This window comes from Monodelphis domestica, chromosome 2, assembly GCF_027887165.1.
Source record: "Monodelphis domestica isolate mMonDom1 chromosome 2, mMonDom1.pri, whole genome shotgun sequence".
Lineage (NCBI taxonomy): Eukaryota > Metazoa > Chordata > Mammalia > Didelphimorphia > Didelphidae > Monodelphis > Monodelphis domestica.
The window spans coordinates 469154344-469173935 of NC_077228.1; the positions used below are offsets into that span (position 1 = coordinate 469154344).

General features: G+C 33.4%; 1 protein-coding gene across 1 annotated transcript in view; it reads right to left on the reverse strand.

The window, feature by feature from the left end:
• Positions 1 to 16812, reverse strand: part of OLFM3 (olfactomedin 3) — a 275485-nt gene extending 258673 nt beyond the window's left edge. The window contains exon 1 of the mRNA XM_007485040.3: positions 15339 to 16812. Within this exon, the coding sequence (XP_007485102.1) occupies positions 15339 to 15407 (69 nt within the window). The 5' untranslated portion in view covers positions 15408 to 16812. The remainder of the gene's footprint in view (positions 1 to 15338) is intronic.
• Between the last annotated feature and the right edge of the window lie 2780 nt (positions 16813 to 19592).

A 19592-nucleotide genomic window follows, 5' to 3' on the forward strand; every position in this document is an offset into this window, starting at 1 on the left:
TCTTTAACAGTTTTAGAGGATTTCTTGACAAGCAGGGTTGAAGGTGGGGATGGGACTAAGAAGATAATTGACTTGACTAGAATCCTAAAGCCACTTATGTTTAAAGGGTAGAATTTAAAATCAGGAATTTATGATATAGTTCTGATTCTCTATCCATCATTCAACACAGCCTTTCTACAATTATGTCCACTTATTTCTTTCACAATGCTTAAATATCTACTTCCTTTTCTGTTAGACTAAATACTTTCCCTTCAAGTCATCTTGCTTTGATTGACAGAGACATTATGAAGTTATAATGCCAACAAGGAATAACATAAGTAAATTATTAATCTGTTCCATCCACTTGATCTCTTAGTCCCAAATCTCTACTACCCATATTGCAGCCTTACTTTGCAAAAACTAGCTCTTCTGCATGAATTTCACTATTCTCTATCCAATTCATCCTGTTCATCCCTGGAGTGCTTTTAGAGAGCAAGATAGTCAAAGCAGAGTCATTTTATAGTAAGTCTTCTGTTTAGCTCTCAACATGTTTAAAGGGTAGCATATATCACACACACTAAATAAAAAATAAATAATAAAAATATTTTTAAAACCATTAGAAAATATTTCTGCATGTTTTATACTACAATTATTCACACTAACAAAAAGGAGGAAACTAAAATAATTCCCACTATGGATGCCCACTATCAGGGGATTGACTCAAAGATAATCCAATTTTATAAGCAATAACAGAGCTCTGCAACATTCCCAGAAGTGGTGGCATTTTATTTTTTTTTAATTATTAAAAAAAAAACCTTACCTTCCATCTTAAGAGTCAATACTATGTATTGGTTCTAAGGCAGAAGAGTGGTAAGGGCTAGGCAATGGGGGTTAAGTGACTTGCTCAGGGTCAAACAGCTAGAAAGTGTCTGGTACCAGCTTTGAACCCAGGACCTCCCATCTCTAGGCCTGACTCTCAATCCACTGAGCCATCCAGCTGCCCCCAGTGGTAGCATTTTAAAAGATAATAATCCAATAAATGTCATTTTGGTGTCAATAAATCAACATTTCCAATCCTGATACTTGATTTCTATGAATCTTGCCACCTGGAATTCATCCATTTACTAATTATACTCAAGGCTTCAAAGGATAGAGCTTCCCTGTTTCCTTGCTTCCCTGTTTTAGTGATATACATCTGTATGTTTTATCTTTCTGTCCATTAGCTATTAAATAGGACTGTTTATCTGTAGTAGAGGTTAAATTGGCTTATAGCATCCATCCTATGGACTGTGCATCCAGAGTTTCTCCGGAAGTTTCTGGAGATTCCAGGAACATGGTGAATTGGCCATTGCAGAGTTTAGAAATTAAAAATGTCCTGGCTGTTTCCCATGGCCCCTAAATGGAGAAAAGGGAAAGTTATCTTTCTCCTTCTTGTTCCTACAAGTGGCATGAAACATCCTTGACAAGATTGGAGGCCAAAAAAAGATAGTATTGATGATAAAAACACAACAGTGTCTAAATATGTCTTCAGTTATTCCAGCTCAGAGGCAAATAACAGATATTACCTTTTTCATATCAAAGCACAGAACCCTTTCACCACTGAGTCACCACTACATGGCTAGACTCAGCCAGAATATTCCTTATTGCCACAAATCCTAACAACTTACTTGCCATGTCCCTGAAGTATCTGAAAATGTCCAGGAGAATTCTGAGTATACAGTCCTTAGGATGGAACTTGCACATCAAAAAACCATTTCTAAACTTACATGTAGGCATATATTTTTGTATATAATGGGCATTGGGATTATATCTAAATTTGATTAGCATAAGGAAACCTCATTTGCATAAACTTCCTTTACTAATGCTTGATGGTATCTTCTCTGTGACTTACAACCTTACAAATCTTCTGAGAGCTCAGAGAAATTAAATACCTGTTCCAAGGTTACTTGGCCATTAGTAGTCAGAATAAGTACTTAAATACTGGTCATCCTGACTCCGAGTTCTCTATCCATTACTTCACACATTCTTTTGATTAAAATTGTATTCATATTATATATTTTCATTCAAAACTGTGATTTAATTTGTCTTGGGAACTCCTAGTGTTAAAACTCCCTAAATCAATGCATGTTGGAAAATCATTCTATAAATAGCATTTTAGCTGACATTTTCTCTTTGGAGACAGCTGGGTTTTCCAAGGTTAGCCCCTATGTTGTTCCTCATTTCTGTAGATTTAACAGTTTTCTTACTGACATTCCTCACCCATGAGCATTGACATTACAGGAGTTAATTATGAGATTTTTTGCCATGCCTATTCTATGTGAATAAGGTTTATAAAAAAGACATTAACTGAGTGGAAATTCCTCCTTTATCCTATATTTGCTTTTAATTTTCCAAATCTTTTGTCTGGCACTTTTGTGCACATTTAATATTTAATTAGGATATCTTTAGAGACCTGAGTACCTTTATTTCCATTATGCTGTTTTAATAAGACATTCAACCCATTTCAGGTGATTCCAGAAGATGATTTTAAAGCATGAATTTATTGTATCACCTCAAATAAGGAAGTAAAAGTAATGAACCATTTATGAAATGGAACAAAAAAGAAAGAGGAGGATCAAATAAAAAAGTGTTATAAGCATGAAGTCTTTTAAAGTTATTGCCAACAAAACGAAAAGCTGAGATGAAAATGGGCATGCTTTGGAGATGAGATGATGCTAACTTTCCCACCCAGTATTGGGATGCACAACTAGTCTTTCATAGATTATTAGATGCTTTTATGTCTTTGTAGTCTATTGTCATCTCTTCTAAGACTAATAATCTTTGTAGATCATGACATTCACAATCTGTCCAAGATTTCCAAGTCCCTGAAAAGAGGTCTTAAAATCCATTTATTTTCTTTGACCCTGCCATATCCCATAAGTATAAGGTCATGACTTCATACTCCCACCAAAACTTTTAATGTCATTTCCATAAGACTGAGTTCTCTATGATTAGAGGTGAATATATAAGACTGAATGAAGTTTTCTTTGCTTTCCAAAATAATTTGTCAAACATTTGTAGAATAAGAGGAGGAGGAAGAGGAAAGGCTAGTATCTAAATCAACAAGCAAGCATCCATTAGGTGTCTTTTTTCATCAATTACTATAATAAGGAATACAAAGACAAAAGAGAACATACTTTATTGGGAGATACAACATATATATGTGTATATATATATATATATATCCATGTGAAAAACAAATAGAAGATAATTTTGAGGAGATGGTACTAATAGTATTGACTGATGAATGCTCCAATGGAATCAGTAAGGATTTCATGGAAAAGGTGTCCTTTGAGCTGAGTTTAAAAAGAAACTAGAGGTTTTAAGAGTAAAAAGTGAGAATGAAGGGCATTTCTGTCGTGGGGAATAGCCTCTGCATTGGCATCAAGATAAAAGATGGAATGTACTGAATGAGAACAGCAAGAAGGAAAGTTGACTTGACCAAAGAAAGGAGAGTAATGTCTAATGGTTTAATGGGCCCCAAATGGCATGAAATATACTTTAAATTATCCCTTCTTTGTTTCGAAGAAAAATGTGTTTCTGGGAAAATCCATGATAGATTTTACTGAAAATGTAACATTATTTTTGACAGGTAACTGAAATACAAATAACTTCCTCTCAAAGCTTAATCTCAGTGGCTGACCCATTTCCACAAGTTAAGTATGACATATATTTTCTTTTATTCCAGCATGCTTTTTTTCACGTTCTGTTTGGTCATCTTCATGGCCTGCAGTGAAACAGAAGGGGAGGGAGTGAAAACACATGGTTTGCCCAGGTGGACTTGCTTTAGAATGGGCAGCTTCAGCAAGAATGATCTAGAAGCAGACAGTTTGGGGTCAAGGACTTTATGGAAGAGGAGGAGAAGCAGCAGAAAGAGGAGGAGGAGGGATAATGAGGAGAAAAAAGACTATGAGAAGTAAAGCTACAGAGAGAAGTTTAAATTTATAAAGAATTATGGAGCTTGAGGAAATCAGATTTGTGCTGTGTGGCGTTCTGCACTGGAACTTTTTTCAGATTAAAATGCCTTGCTGGTGTATTTCTCTCCTTCCCCTTCTCTCCTTCTTTCACTATCTCAGTTACTATTTATTTTCTCCTTTTCCTCACTGCTCATTTTCTTCTCTCTCCTTTATCCTCTCTCCTCTTTTCTCTAACCTTTACTTCTGCTTTCACTGCTCACCCTGCTATTCACTGTCTTTTCCTCATTCCTGATTCTTTCTTTTCTTCTCGTCTCCTTTATCATCTCCCCCAGCTTTAAGGAGGATTTAAACTAGGTGTCATAGTTGGACATATTGAACAGCTATAAAAAGCCTGGGATTTACAAGTCAGATGCCAATGCAGTCACCCAGTGGATGTGTTTTTTTTGTCTAAATATCCATATGATCCGTTTGACAAACATTTTTCCTTGTAATAGTTTGGCTCTGATACTGGTCATGCCCTTATCCTGCTTTGCCACAGGATAAATTGTGAATGTTTAAAAACAAGAATGGGGTGATTTTAAAGTGACTATTAGGATTCATGCCATTATCAAAGTAGCATGTACCTTTCTCCTCCCCAAAGTTAAGGGATTATAGTACCTCATTAATCCAAGTATCTGTGATTTGATGGATGTTACTATTGAAAAAGTTAAGAAGCTTTCTCTATACCTTAGTAGATGATCTTTATTTGTTGCTTTGGGTAAATAAAGTCCTCACTGTTCAGATGAATTTAAGGAAGGTACCACCCTGACAATAGTCTTTCAATGTTTCTCCATTCAGAGTCTACTTCCTTCAATGGTATAGCCTCAGGCAATGGCAGGTTATCTAATGCAACTTTACTTATTACTTATTAGAAGTCTATCTACCTAGCCAAATCTGACAATCTTTTCATTATTGCCTTATTTTCTTTGGGTTATTTCAGATGAAGAGTATAAGGTGTATCTCCCCTGCTTAGCCCCAAACAGGAAACACACACACACACACACACACACACACACACACACACACACAAACTAATAGTTCTTGGGTGTAGGACTGAGCATCCTTGATTCAAAAGTAAGATCTTTGTGGGTATTGAGAGGGGCAGTGAGGGAAGAGAAGTACCTCCACTGTCCCTAGAATTCTTCATATATCTTGAAATATACCACATATTAGCTCCAGTTATCACTGGGGACCAAGAATATTCAGGCTCTTGCAAGAAAGAACATAATGATGTATCCTTACTAGTTTAGGAGCAGTGGTAGTGAAAAGGTCTTCTGAACTTTCTTGAATTTTATGCTTTCCTCATTTTTCCTTCCTTGCAAATAATGGATGAGAAGACTATTTTCTTTTATTCAGCTAATGAAGAATAGTAGCAACATCGGAGGCTCAGGTGTCCTTGCAGGTGAAGAGCTCCTTTTCTTCTCAATACAGTAACCCTCATGGGATGAACACTATATTTTGTTCCAGAAATGTTGTCAGAGAGGAAGAAGAATAGGTATATGAACATACAGGATAGCAACAATACTATTTTAATTTTTAATGTAAAGATAGAAGTGATTAATGGACTTTTTCAGAGTGAATTCTTTTTTTTAACCCTTACCTTCCACCCTAGAATCAACGTTATATATTGGTTCCAAGGCAGAAGATTGGTACAGACTAGGCAATGGAGCTTAAGTGATTTGTCCACAGTCACACAACTAGGAAGTGTATGAAGCCAGATTTGAATCTAGGATCTCCCATCTTTAGACCTGGCTCTCAGTCCACTGAGCTAGCCAGCTGCCCTCTTCAGAGTGAATCCTAATAGGGCTTATTAGCTGTTTGTTAAGTCAGAATCAAAATCATGTGTTCATATCTGTATGAAATCTTAGAAATCATCTTGTTCTCATGAACTTTATAGATAAGAAAAAATATTTATATAAATTGAAATAATGAATTATTTTATTTAGTGGTCTCATCTCCCATGTCATGAATCTATATTGGCTTAGTAATCAGTTTTGTTTTGAATCATATCTATAGAACATCATTGAAAGGCTTCCCCTTTTTGTTGACACCCTGGTCTAACAAGATAAGCCAGGGAGAAGGAATGTGAAGGTATGTTGCTCAGGCTTATAGGTGAGCCTAAGAAAGGCATCAATTAGTAGTAAATTTTCAGGCTTATAGTTACACATTTATAACTTTATATATATATATATATATATATATATATATATATATGTGTGTGTGTGTGTGTGTATGTGTGTGTGTACATATATATATATATATATATATATATAACCTTAGGGTTACTGTCAAAGGTTATATTCTTAATTTAGAGAAGTCATTTAAGAGTAAATTTATATTCTTGTACTAGGCTATCAATTTACTTAAAACTCTATGTCCTTTCTGATTGTCAAGAAATCTCTTTCTTCAGAAAAAGTCAGTGTTTACATTATTCAGCCTGCCCAGTACCCCACTGATCATTAAAAGAAATAATAGCTTGTGTAAAAAAGAATATTGACCTTTAACTCTATATAGAGTTAGGTTAATTTACAGCAAAATGTTGGCCACCAGGCCCCAAAAGACAACTTGCACTCGGACTATATAATCTTAATCCTAATAATTTCACAAATAAAATATTAGAATAAACCTTTCAAGGTACAAACTCCTTACATACAGAGTTCCCAAATTTTTGGGTTTTTTTCCATTCAATTCTTTTATATTTTAATATTTTAGCCCTCCTACCCCCACATTCCTTCTCCCTGACCTTTCTTATTGTCTAGTATGCCAACCAAAAGGTAAATACTTCCAATGGTTTTCTATAGACAAAATGAGTATCTAATTTAGAACAATACTGATGACTAAGCTAACATGGGAAGTGAGATCACTAAGTAAAAGGATTCCAGTTTCAATTCAATTATTTCACTTTCCCTATCTATAAAGTTCATGAGATCAAGATGATTTCTAAGATTTCATACAGAGAGGGATCCCCAATACTGATTCTGATTTAACAAACAGCTAGTAAGTCCTACTAGAATTCACTCTAACAAAGTCCATTCATAACTAATTTTATTACATAAAAATATCATAGTATTGTTGCTATCTGTATATTCATATCCGCATCACTTTTCCACTCTGCCAACATTTCTGGATGAGAATATAATGGTCTTCCCATGAGTGTTCCTGGATTGAGCAGAAAATAAAGGAGCTCTTAATGTATACACACATCTTTGCTAGTAAAAAAATATATTTAAAATCCCTCTTTAATGAATAAGAACTGTGATCTATATACGACCTCCATAATGATGTTCCCTCTCTACTGAGATAACTTTTTAAAACCTGAGAAATGTTATTGTGTTTTATTTATATTTACCTTTGATGGTCATTTAAAAAATATGTGGCAACCAGTTCACTTTAATTATTTCTAATCAATATTTTTCCACTTCTGGCTTCTATAGTAATCAACATAATATGTATATTATGTACATTTTCTCCATGACTTTTAGTTGCAATTAGGGTGCCTTCCAGGTAGTATACTTTTTGATTTATGATATGGAAATTTGTATATTTTAATGTCTGTTTTTCATTTTAGAATGGAATCTACATTACAAAGCATGAAAATGATTATATTTTATATATCTTCATAATGATTATGTAATGCTAATGAAAGCACCAGAAGGAGTGTGCTTTGTGTTTTTTGCATATATGTTTGTCAACATGATAAATAGAGAGAAATGAGCTTCATGAGTCCCTGTTTGGGGATTTAATGAAATATTTTGGGATAACTATTAAATTTTGAATATTGAGCCCAACTTTAGGCATTTCTCTTGTCTAGAAGCTATGAATTTTCAAAAGACACATTAACTCTTTAAGGAATCTTATAAACTTGAGTTACTATGCCAATAGCATATCATTGAGTTTATTAAAAAGCAACTGGATTTTTGTCTAGTATTGTTATCCATTAACTATGTTCTGGTTTTGGCTATCTCCTCTTTTTTGTTTATCTGTTCTTTGAAAAAGGTTGAGGGTTTTTTTAATATCACCTTCTTTTCCAAATATATTCCTTTAATGCCCCTTCTAACAAAGTATGAAAAAGATAAAAGAAAAAATTATTTCAGCAAAATTAATCAATTTTTAACCAAATCTGACTATCTACACAATATCCCATTACTTTAGATGCCCATTCCCTTAGTCCCTTACCTCCTCATGAACGGGAAAGAAACCCCATTCTTTTTGCAGGAAAGAAGACTAATCATATAATTAGTGTTCAGATTGTTATTCCCCCCTTTTGTTCTTTCCAACTATGTGGCTGTATCTATTGCATATATTATTTCCTTGGCTCTAGTTGCTTCACCTTGCATCAGTTTACATGTCTTCCCATGATTTTCTAAACTCATATTCATTGTTTCTTACAGTGTAATTATATTTCATTATTTTAATTAAGCAAAACTCATTTAGTTCTTAATTTATGTGCATCTACTTTGCTGAACTTTTCCTTGCTACTACAAAAAAGTCCTTCTGTGGATGTTTGAATGTATATGAAGACTTTGTGTCTATATTTGATGTCCTTAAAGCTATATACCTAACAGCTGAATATCTAAATCAAATGGACCTAATCACCTTTTTGTGCTCTTAATATCACTATTGTAAATTCTATAAAATTTGGTGAATTCAGTTAGTGAATAGCAAGGAAAATTAAGAAATTGAGCATACGATGAAAGTGATAAATATTTTCTCTGCAGCAGATTGAAATAATTTTTATTCATTCATTTAAAATGCTTGATTAATTATTAACTTAGAGTTATCATGTTTTATTGGGATGGTATAACATTTTTATTAGAAGCTAGATATTTCTAAATTTTACCTATGAATCTGAGTATGAGTTCTATTTTTTTCAAGGAAAATCTTGCCTCATTAAGAAGATCTGTAGGATTGCTTTTCAGATATTAGCCATTAATAAATGTTGAATTTAATTGAATGGAAAGCTGATTTTTTCCTGCCCTAACTCAAGAAATCTTTCTCCCTCATCACATAATCTAGTTGTAAATAAGTTTTATAAAGTATAAGTCTTTCTTAGATATAATGTAGTCTTTCATATCAATTAAATTTCGTTTAATTCAAGAGGTTAATCAAGTCCCAATGTATACATGTACATATAAGTTTATGGGTATATATATGTGTGTATATATATATATGCATATATGTGTAATTTACCAATCAATACCGAAAAATATCAATAAACATTTTTTAATCTCTTGTTAGGGTTAGCTAGGTGGCACAGTAGATAGGGTGCTGGTCCTAGAGTCAGAAAGATGTGAACTCAAATATCAAAGCCTCAGACATTTAACAGCCATATGACCCTAGGTAAGTCACATAAACTGTTTTCTTCACTATCCTTATTTATAAAATGAGATTGAGAAAGAAATTACAAACTACTTCAGTATCTTTGCCAAAACAAACAAACAAACAAATGAGTTCACAAAGAATCAGATACAAATGAAATAAATGTACAGCAACAACAAATCTCTTAATATCTGCTATGAACTACAGTGCTGAGACCTAATGAAACAAAAATTCCTGGACTGAGGGAGTTTACGTTCTCATAGGGGAAAATGTATATAAATTAGTACATAAAATATGCACTTAAAGTTAGAAAAACCAATCCTTTGGTTAAAAGTTAGTTATTAAAACTTATGCATAAACATAGCGACATCATTCTAGGTGCTAGAGCAGTTAGACATGAATTTGAAACTTACTTATTGTATCCTTTTCTGAAAAGAAGTTTTGATAATGAAAGAGGATTGAGGAAATAACTGCCTGGGACCTCTAAAGAAGAAAAAGAGTGGGACCTTGAAATTAAAAATATATATAAAAGTAAAGGGAAATTAGAGGTAAAAACAATTCCTATTTCCCTAGGACTCAGGGAGGTTTTGGTGATAATATAATATAAGAGCTTCAGACTGATATCACAGAAACTTAGAATCTAAGAGCTGGGTTGATGTTCATTCAAATCTTGCCTCTTCTGTGTTTTTTCTCTGTGAATTGTGGAAGTCATTTAATATCCCTGTGTTATAGTTTCCTAATTTATTAAATGAAAGGGTTTACTTGGGTGACTTTTGAGGTTCTTTCCATCTCATTTCAGTGATTCATAGGTCATCTAGTCCAGTCTATCCCAAAAGAAGAACTTCTTAATAAAATATCTCCAAAGAAGTCATCAATTCTTTGTTTATGGATTTCTAATGAAGGGGACTCATTATTTCCCAAGGAAAATGAATAGAACTATCTGGCCTTCATAAAGTTGTCACAATATTGATGTGGTTATCAAATACTTTTATTTTTACCATATGGACCTATTGTATTTATCTATTTTTGGACTAAACTCTCTACCTTCATGTTCAACTTCCTTTCTCTAGAAAAAGGACAAACAATTTTTCATCAATTCAAGAGATAAAATACCCAAACCTCATTAGGAATCATACTAAAAATTATGATGAAATTTAAGTCAGTGCTATTCTCATCTTTCTTAGATATGCAAAGTAGAGGTTATTACTTTTATGTATACCTAATGTTATATGGTTTTTTTTGGTGGAAAGGGCAGAAGAGGAAAAGAGAATATGAAACAACTATGGGAAAATTTTTATTTTCACAAAACACAAGAGCAATGCATTAATAGGACATCCTAGCCAATATGATCAGGTGGAAATTGAACTAGATCTAGGATCAGAAGACAAAACTAAAAATTGCTTTCTGATGCTTGTTACTTGTATGACTTTGATCAAGTCACTTAAATTCTCTGGGTTTCAGTTGCATAATCTAGAAAAAATATGGGTAGTGGACTACCTGGCTTTTGTGGTCCCTTCTTATTCTAGATCTATCATTCAATGATAAAGGACTTTTTTCTGCATGTTACCATTACTTTTATTTGTTTCTTTTTGAGTCACTTCTGTGATTTCAAGGATCTTGCAAAATTAGTGTAGGCTAATTTACATAGCTTTAATGTAACAAATGAATATACATATTTAAACTACATAGACTGGCATTGCTTCCAGAGTGTTTGATAGTAATCCTATACTTTTTGAATTATCTTTCAAGGGAAAGAGTGAGCTTCATCAAAATAAATATTTTCACTAGATTTATATAAGCTTCTTTTATGGTTTCAGTAACCCTGCTTATTACCAGTAGCTATTTAATAACCTATGGCACTGTCCATGTGATATAAAGTTAGGTGAAGAAACAAAAATCTGATAGTTGCTGAAATGCTTGAATTGTGTTTCTATCACATTAAGTCAAATATCTCTCATAGGTTAATGGTTCTAATTTGGAGATATGCTTTTGACAGGAAGAAAAATTGGATGCATATGGAAGCTATTACAGCATCACTGTTATGCTTCAGGTTTGTTGGAAGACCCAGAGTTTATGGTGATTGATTTCTCAATACATATCAAGATAATAAGACCATGATATTGTCCTCAATACAAGTATTACTTCTCCACAAGATTATTCTCTTCTATGTAATACTTGAAGAACTATACTAAAGATCAGCAAAAACTGCGATGTCTGAGTCTCTTAGGGTCAACCATTTTAACCACAATTCCCTTTCCCTTATCCTCAGAATAAAACCCAGAAATCTGACATCAACTCCCAATGTTCTTTTTCCACCTGTACTGCAGCATTCATCTCCTGCTTTGTACATAGATCAAACTTCCTGAGCAGTAAAATGTGAGGTTCTCATTCATGGGAGAGATTATTTTGTTAGTGATCAAATGATGGGCCTGCCCAAAATGAGCCTTGTGATAAGTTCAGACTCTGTACTATCAAGGTCATTACTAAACATCAAGATTTCAGTTAAGAAGCACAGAGATGCCATCTAGCAGTAACTCTTAGGAACTTCAAAGTTTGTGTAGTTCCTTCTATATGACACTGGAGCAAGTAACTGATTTCCTGTAAGCTTTTTAGATCTTTAGCTTATGTTACTTGAACGTGGTTTGGCACTTTGCCCATGAAGCTGACACTCCATTAGGAATGAAACTAAACTGAAGTCTGCTATGGTGGGGTGGGGTGGAGTAAGAAGAGGTTGATGGAACACTATAATGTGTTTTCCAAATAGAAATAGAAACAGCTAATTAGGCTGTAATTAAGAGAACATAGATTTTAATAATTTTAGTGGTAGAAAAATTGATGATCTGTCAGAAAAATCCAAATAATTAATTAATGGTGTGCTGTCTTCTTTTACTTAAGAACAGTAGTTGTGCCAATATTCTGACATACTAAAGGAACAAAAAAAGCGAAAGTGTGTCAATGCTCAAAATAAATTCATCTACATGATGAATTATCTTTGGATATAAAATCCTTGGCATTTCTTTGAATTCCAAATTCCACCTCAGATTTTTCAAGTAACAGTTCTTACCATGAGATGGCGATACTTAAACACCTTATAAAGCATCATATAATCAAGGTGAGCTTATAATCACATGAGAAATAGCTATAAAGGTAAATATTTATTGCCTCTCTATAAGTAACAATAATTGATTAGTTATGAAACGATTTTAGATTGCTGGCAGATTTGGTTTTAATAAAATCATAGTGAGAAATCAGTCAGTTCTCTAAGCATGAAATTAGAAAATATATACCTCTTGTGCTTTTTCTGTCCAAATTGATGAACCCTATGTATACATATATATCCATGCACATTTACCATCATGTTGAGTATAAAAAATGATTAGTTAACTGGGTTGGCTATAGCTGACTAAAGTTTTGGAACTCCAGTTTAAAACATGATAATGTATTTATGGTCAGTGTTAATATAATTGAAGGTAAAAGGAGAACAGGATTGTCTTTGAGATTTTTATCCAAACCTTTTGTCCATCAAGGATTACCTCCATTCTTAATATGGGAACTGTCTGAGTATTATACTCAGCATTTCCTCTTGGTTAACATGCATATTTAGATTCTAATATCAGTCTGCAAAATTTCCCCTGAAAAAAGAACTTGCCATCCACATTTTTAAAGCCAAGTACAAACGGTAAACTTGATTGTCCATGCTCAGTGTGGAACCTGATCTATTATCACTTTGAGGGTTCAATAATGATTTGTGTTTAGCTCCAAGTGCTATCATACTTTGGATTCAGACTATGGTTTGATAAACAGAACAAGATCACTTCTTTGTCTTATTTCAGGAAGCCTTAGTTTAAGTTTGCTATACTTTTATAATATAAAATCGAGTGAAATGAACATTTTCAATGCCATTTTTCTGTTCCTTTCACAGTGTACTGCAGTTTCTAGAAGGCCATAAAGACCATTTGAAAAAGTTAATATATGCCTCTTCCCCTTTTTAATCACTGAGTTTTGAGGTCCCAAATAATCATAGTGAAATATAAAAGTTCAATAACATTGAATGTTTAGTGATACATTCCTAATTAATGATGGGTTATGTGAGAGTCCTTTTAAGAGCTGATTTTAGAGGATATTGATATTAATTAATTGGCATATTGCTAATGATAGCAATAATATATGAATGTAGTACTTCTGAGTTCATAAAGTACTTTGAATTCAAGGAGAAATTAGTTTGAACTAAGTTCTCTATAAATTATTTTACATGAAAAGGAAAATTTCCAGATAATATCTGTGAATTTTGAGCATGTAGTTTTTATTAATAAGTACTAAACTTATTTTAAATAAACAAAACTATTTTAAAATTTTAAATGATTTAAAATAATTTATATTTTGCAGGCAGCTTGTATTTATTAGTTCTTGGATTTATTGGTATGGATATTTTTCTACAGAAATTTCAAAACTCTTTATCTAAGGAGATTGTTTTGATAGTTTTTTTTTTTTAATTTTGCTTTAAAGGATATAGGTAAACTATTTCTCTTTTAGGAAAAATCTTTAATTCCTAACTTCCAAATAAATATTTTAAGTTGTGTGTAGTATCAAAACAAACTCAATATTTTTCCCATGGGAAAACTTATTTTATAAAGTGGAAACTTTATATAAATACTGCTTAATATGCAAACCACATCACTAAAATAATTAAGAAGGCATTCACAAACATCTGGAGGCAATGACAAAAGTAGTGTAACTATTAGTTAAAAGGGGGAGATGTGTGTTCCCATTAAACTGAAATAATTTTTAAAAGTGTACACAAATTATTACTAGCATATATATATATATTTCAAGTTTGTTCTGAACACTGGATTTGCAAGGCCTTGAAATATTGCCTCTTAAAGTATAGAATTGTATTTAGCAAAATCTAATTTTTACTTAATTTTGAATGAACCTTAATTTCTCCACACTGCCCAGATGATATAAACAATGCAAGATTTTTGAGTTTAATATACAACCTTAGGCCCCCTATAACATTTTAGCCTCTCTAGTCCAACTGATTACATTAAATTACCTTTAGGCAAAGAGCAAATAAAAAACAAACACAATGATACCTAGCTAATAAGTAGTGTCTTTGGCTCTGCCTCTCTTGACATCTCACTTCTTACTCTAGATAATGATTTTCAAAATACTGAATCTCTCAGGATATCTGACTCTCATCATGACTTGCCGCATTCACCAATGGAAATATTTCTTCATGCTTTCTGCCTTTTTGCTAGAGTACCCCCCACCCCCCGGTTTTCCTGTTAGCTAGGAATGGGCATTTTTCTGAGTTTAAAAGCCATGAAGACAGTCATCATTCTTTTTTCTGTCATAGTTTGATTATCTTCCTACTCCTTAACACTGGAAACCAGAACTTCTTCAACCTTTCAAAATCTCTCTTCCATGCCCTCCTTCATGCCATTCTTTTTGTAGTGGAAAGGCAACAAACAAACAACACACAAGAAAAGATCCTCTCTCCCCAAATCAGCTCTAGGCAATGACAGAGTTCAACCATGCTGCTCTGCCTTGTGTATTACAAGCAGCATCCCAAATGTTTTGGACACAAACTGCAGCATGTCTGCTATGGGAGTGTTATTGACCAGGCTCAGCTGGAAATATGCTTCTCCACTTTAAACAAAGGGGCAAGCAGTCTTAATATTTTAATGCATGTTTACAATTAATATTATTTCAACTGTAAACTCCACTGTTGCCTGTCAGAACACGGAAGAGCACACAAAGCCTTTGGAGGGAAAAAAAAAAAAGCTAAATTCCCCAGAGATCCGCATTGCCCACTACACAGATACACAATATTCACTCCCCTTCCCTTCTCCTCCACCCCTATCCCCTAGACTGAGTCTACCTTGCAGTGCTGTTCCTTGAGTAGGTAAACTTGCCATCTGCCATACTGTAAAGGTAAGACGGGTAAGAGAAGATAGCTTGAGGTACTGTCCTTCAGGCATTAAAAAAAAAAAAAAGCCCAAACACTGTGCATTCATTTAAAATAGAAAAGAATATTGTTCATACCTTGGAAGGATCCAATCCAGCCAGCAAAGAAAGCAGGAGAAGGTTGAGGAGGTTGGACGGCGCCTGCATTCTGCTCTGGGTTTCTTTTCCTCTTTACTCTCTTCAGATACTCCACTTTCACTGCAGGGACCCTTCTCCTGTCAGTTGCACTTTCTGCCTGCCAGTCAGAATCCGAGTGGAAGGAGCAGCAGCAGTGGCGGTAGCAGAAGCAGTACCAGCAGGAACTGGGCAGCAGCAGCAATAGCAGCGGCAGCAGCAGCAGCAGCAGCAACAGCAACACCAGCAGCAGCAGCCGCCCTGGGGGGTGATCATTCCGCAGGCATCCTCAGAGCTGGGAGTCCAGGAGCTTAGCGGGATGGGCAAGGCTGCAGCAGGCGCTGCCCGTGGTGCTGAAGCTCCTCCAACCCACTGCTCCTTCTCTTCCCTCACAGCTAACCAGCTAGCCCACTGAAAAAGTTTTCACCCAAGGGGGAATAAAAGAAAAAGAGAGAGAAATAGAGAGGGAAAGGGAGGGTTGGGGGGAGAGGGAAAAAGAGAGAGAAATGAGGAGTAACTGCTGGGAGAGGTATGGAAACCTGGGCAACGGATGTGACATCAGCATAGCTCCTGGGGGTTTGGGGAGATGTTTTGCAGGGAAATTTGTTAACCAAACAAGGACAATCTCAACTCTTTCCTGCTTCTTTTCAGTATCTACTGACAAGCTGAGCAGATAAATTAACTAGTTGGCAAGATTTTTTAAAGAAATGAGTAAGCAATTGAGATATTCAGTGTCCTTAATAGGGAACTCACCAAGGTATTCAGGTTCTTAAAGTTTTCACTGAACTCTACCGTTTATTGACTTTATATTCAGAGCACATGTTCTCATATCTGTGTATGGGCATATGTGCATATACATTTATATATAGTCTACTTATACATATATTTAGAAATTTATTATTTGCACATATCTATGTAGCCTCTTGAGCCAACTACATTAATGAAGGTTGTATGTTTTAAGTACAGAATATGCATTTACCTCGTGCTGATAGAAATGTAGTTTCCATAACAATTTAATTTCTGTTTATGCCCCAGGAAGGAATAAATAATGGAAAAGTATTGAAATTTGAAAAGTTACCATTTCTGAACCTCTAAAACTTTTTCCTGAGGCACAGAGTTAAAAACAAAATGGCAGAGTACATATTGCAAAAAAAGAAAAGTAAGGGATAACTGATTTGACTCAACATAACTCATCTGAAGGCCAGCATTTCAGCTTCTTGAAGTCTGGAATAAGAAGACTGTACTCTGTCTTTTTGGGAATTGGGTGAGGACAAAGTAGCAAGACCCTTCAGCAATATTTTACTTTTGGTGAGAATATAAAAATGATATTTACTCTCCTAGTTAAATAATCAGAAATGAAATTCTCTCAAAATAAATTTGTTTAGAGTAGAAGCCATATCCTTTCATCAGTGTCAACATAAAAATTAAGATAAATGGTTTGAGAGATCAGACACTACTAATCACATATATCTTTAACTGTACTTCATTACCATACTTACATATTCAGTACTACATTAATCAAATTTATTCAATTAAAAACTGATATCCTCAAAAACAACATTTTGAAAAGTTTTCTATCATATTTTGCCTCTATTCTGACCATGACACTTTGTGTTCATTTCCAGGTAATCCTTTCTTCTACAAAATATAAATAACAGGAAGAAAAAGAATTCCAAGATCTCCTACATAAATGGATCATGTACAGAAAACACATGACAAGATATCCAGAGAAGGAGGATTACCCAAAAGTTCTATTGTCTTGATAACTACCTTGGCATTAGTGCCATACTTGCTTCTCAGCAGAAAGAGAAATTGAGTTGTTTCTCTAAGGAAAGAAAATTTTCAAAGCAAATTTATATTTTAGGGCAGTATCTTTCTAGAGTACATTAAAATTTCATACTTTTCTCTTGTTTCTTCATTTTCTTCCCTCAAATTTTTCTAGAATGCATTTCATTATTATATAAAAGCCATCATTCTAAACTATTTAAAAGTAACTATTAAACCATTAAATGGGTATATTGTTTTCATTTTTGATTTTCTGTGCAAATGCTAACTTGGAGAATATATGCATTATTAAAAGTGCTTTATTTTCCTCATTTAATAATCTGCAAATCATATAAATGCAAACATTACATTGGATAGAGCAAATTAAATTACACTCACGAATATATTTTACATGTCTATATAAGTGCACATAACATGCATCCAAGAAACTAAGATACTTCTTTCTCCATGCATGACTTCTTTCAAATTAATTATATATTGTGACTACCAACATTGTACTTAGCTGTTGAAATACTGAAAATATTCTTATATGACAGGCAGAAGTGCAGCTTTAAATTAAAAAAAAAACAAAACAAACAACATATCAGATGAAGTGTTTCAAACATCTAGATTTTTCAATTGCCAGCACTTCAAGTTCAACAGATGTTCTTTTATCAGTCAGAATGATTCTTCTACAAAGGGGAAAAACAAACCAAAAAAAAAAAAAAAACCTCACCAAACTCTTCTGGCCTCACACATGTCTCAGTATATAAACATCTGTATCAAAGGTCTACATAAAAAAATAGTACTACAAGAATGTAAAAGGTAAATTTATCACTACTGTTTTTCTTACCTCCTGTTCTCATAGAATCAAAAGTCCATTCATTATTGAGATTAATGCATATGCACACTTTATAAAATATTATTTTAAAAATCTAATTGTCAAAGATGATACCATTTTGAGATGCAAAGTAAATAATATATGGTAATTACTAAGTAAATGAAAACAGATAATTTTAGCATACTTTCAAAATATTTGAAATAACTGAAATTTAGGCACTAGGTCAGACCAATTGATGTGAACAATAATTCAAAGTTGGTAATTAAATATTCCAAAAATTATCTAAATAATTCAAAGCTCTTTACTACCAAAAATAGAACTTGCCTTAAACATTCAGTTTGGTGTCATTTTACATTGGTTTTTTAATCTGTATTTTGCATTTGTATTATTTCATTTATATTATTCATCAATAAAATCCAAGAATAAAGAATTTCCTATATCATGAATGTGTTTATACGGTAGATCAAATAATGTACTCTTGGACTTTGAAATCTCTAATCTGTGCATCACTCTGAGAAAGGTTATGAGACAGTCATTTGCACACCACATCAGAACTCCAGTCTTTCCTTCTTATGTTTTCTATATCACTTGTTCTTTCAAATTGAATTTTAGCTTTAGTGCTACAGTACACAAAATTGATTTGCAGACATATTATAGATACTAGAGTAATCCTATATGAGTAATAAAAATTCTTTGCTATATGTTAATCAGATCCATGTAATAGTTAATTTTTGATTAGTGGTTAATAATATGTAATGTTAATATAATAAGCATCAATATTCTTTATATTTATAAAATACCATTTTTTGGATCATTATTCAACCTAAGTGAGATGCATCGATATTTCAATGGCTCCACAATCTTGTCTATAAGTACAATACATCTACTTGAGATGATCAAAACTCTTTCACAAATTTTCATACATATGCATCTTAATTTTTCTTCATTCCTTCCCATACATTTTCCACAGAGTATTTGCTAACTCCTTCAGAGGCTTTTCTTTTGCTATCTAATACCTTATGAATACCCATGAAGAGCTACCTATATCTATCTATTTCTTGCAAATCACTTTTGAAATATACCCAATCTATTTTTTTCCAATCACATTTGATCTCATTTATGTTATTTATGGCAAAGAATTCATTGTTGCCAAAGTCATTGATTTTACTTTTGTTCTTATTTAATTTGTATGTAATTCTGATGGTCTATGACTTGCTTTAATAACACATAGCTAAAATGATAATTTTGTAGGAGAAAGCAATTTAGGATTACCAAAACATTGCAATTGAGTTTGTGATTTCCCTGTTTTTGCATTATGATTCCAGCTTAATGCTTCTTTTCAGTTTCTATCCAAGAAAAAGGATATCTTTCAAATATAATTTTCTATAAAACAAGCTTGATAACCACATACTTGATTGAGAAATTGAAAGATGTTTAAGTGTCACTATGCTTTATGTTGACTGGTTACAAGACAGAATTTGACTTGTTGAAGGAAATGCAGCTTTCCTCAAATTAGATACACCCCATAAAGCCTAATATCATTTAAAATTCCCATAATAGATGCAAGCATAAAGGTAACTGCCCAAAAATACTGAGCATCATGGCATGGAAAG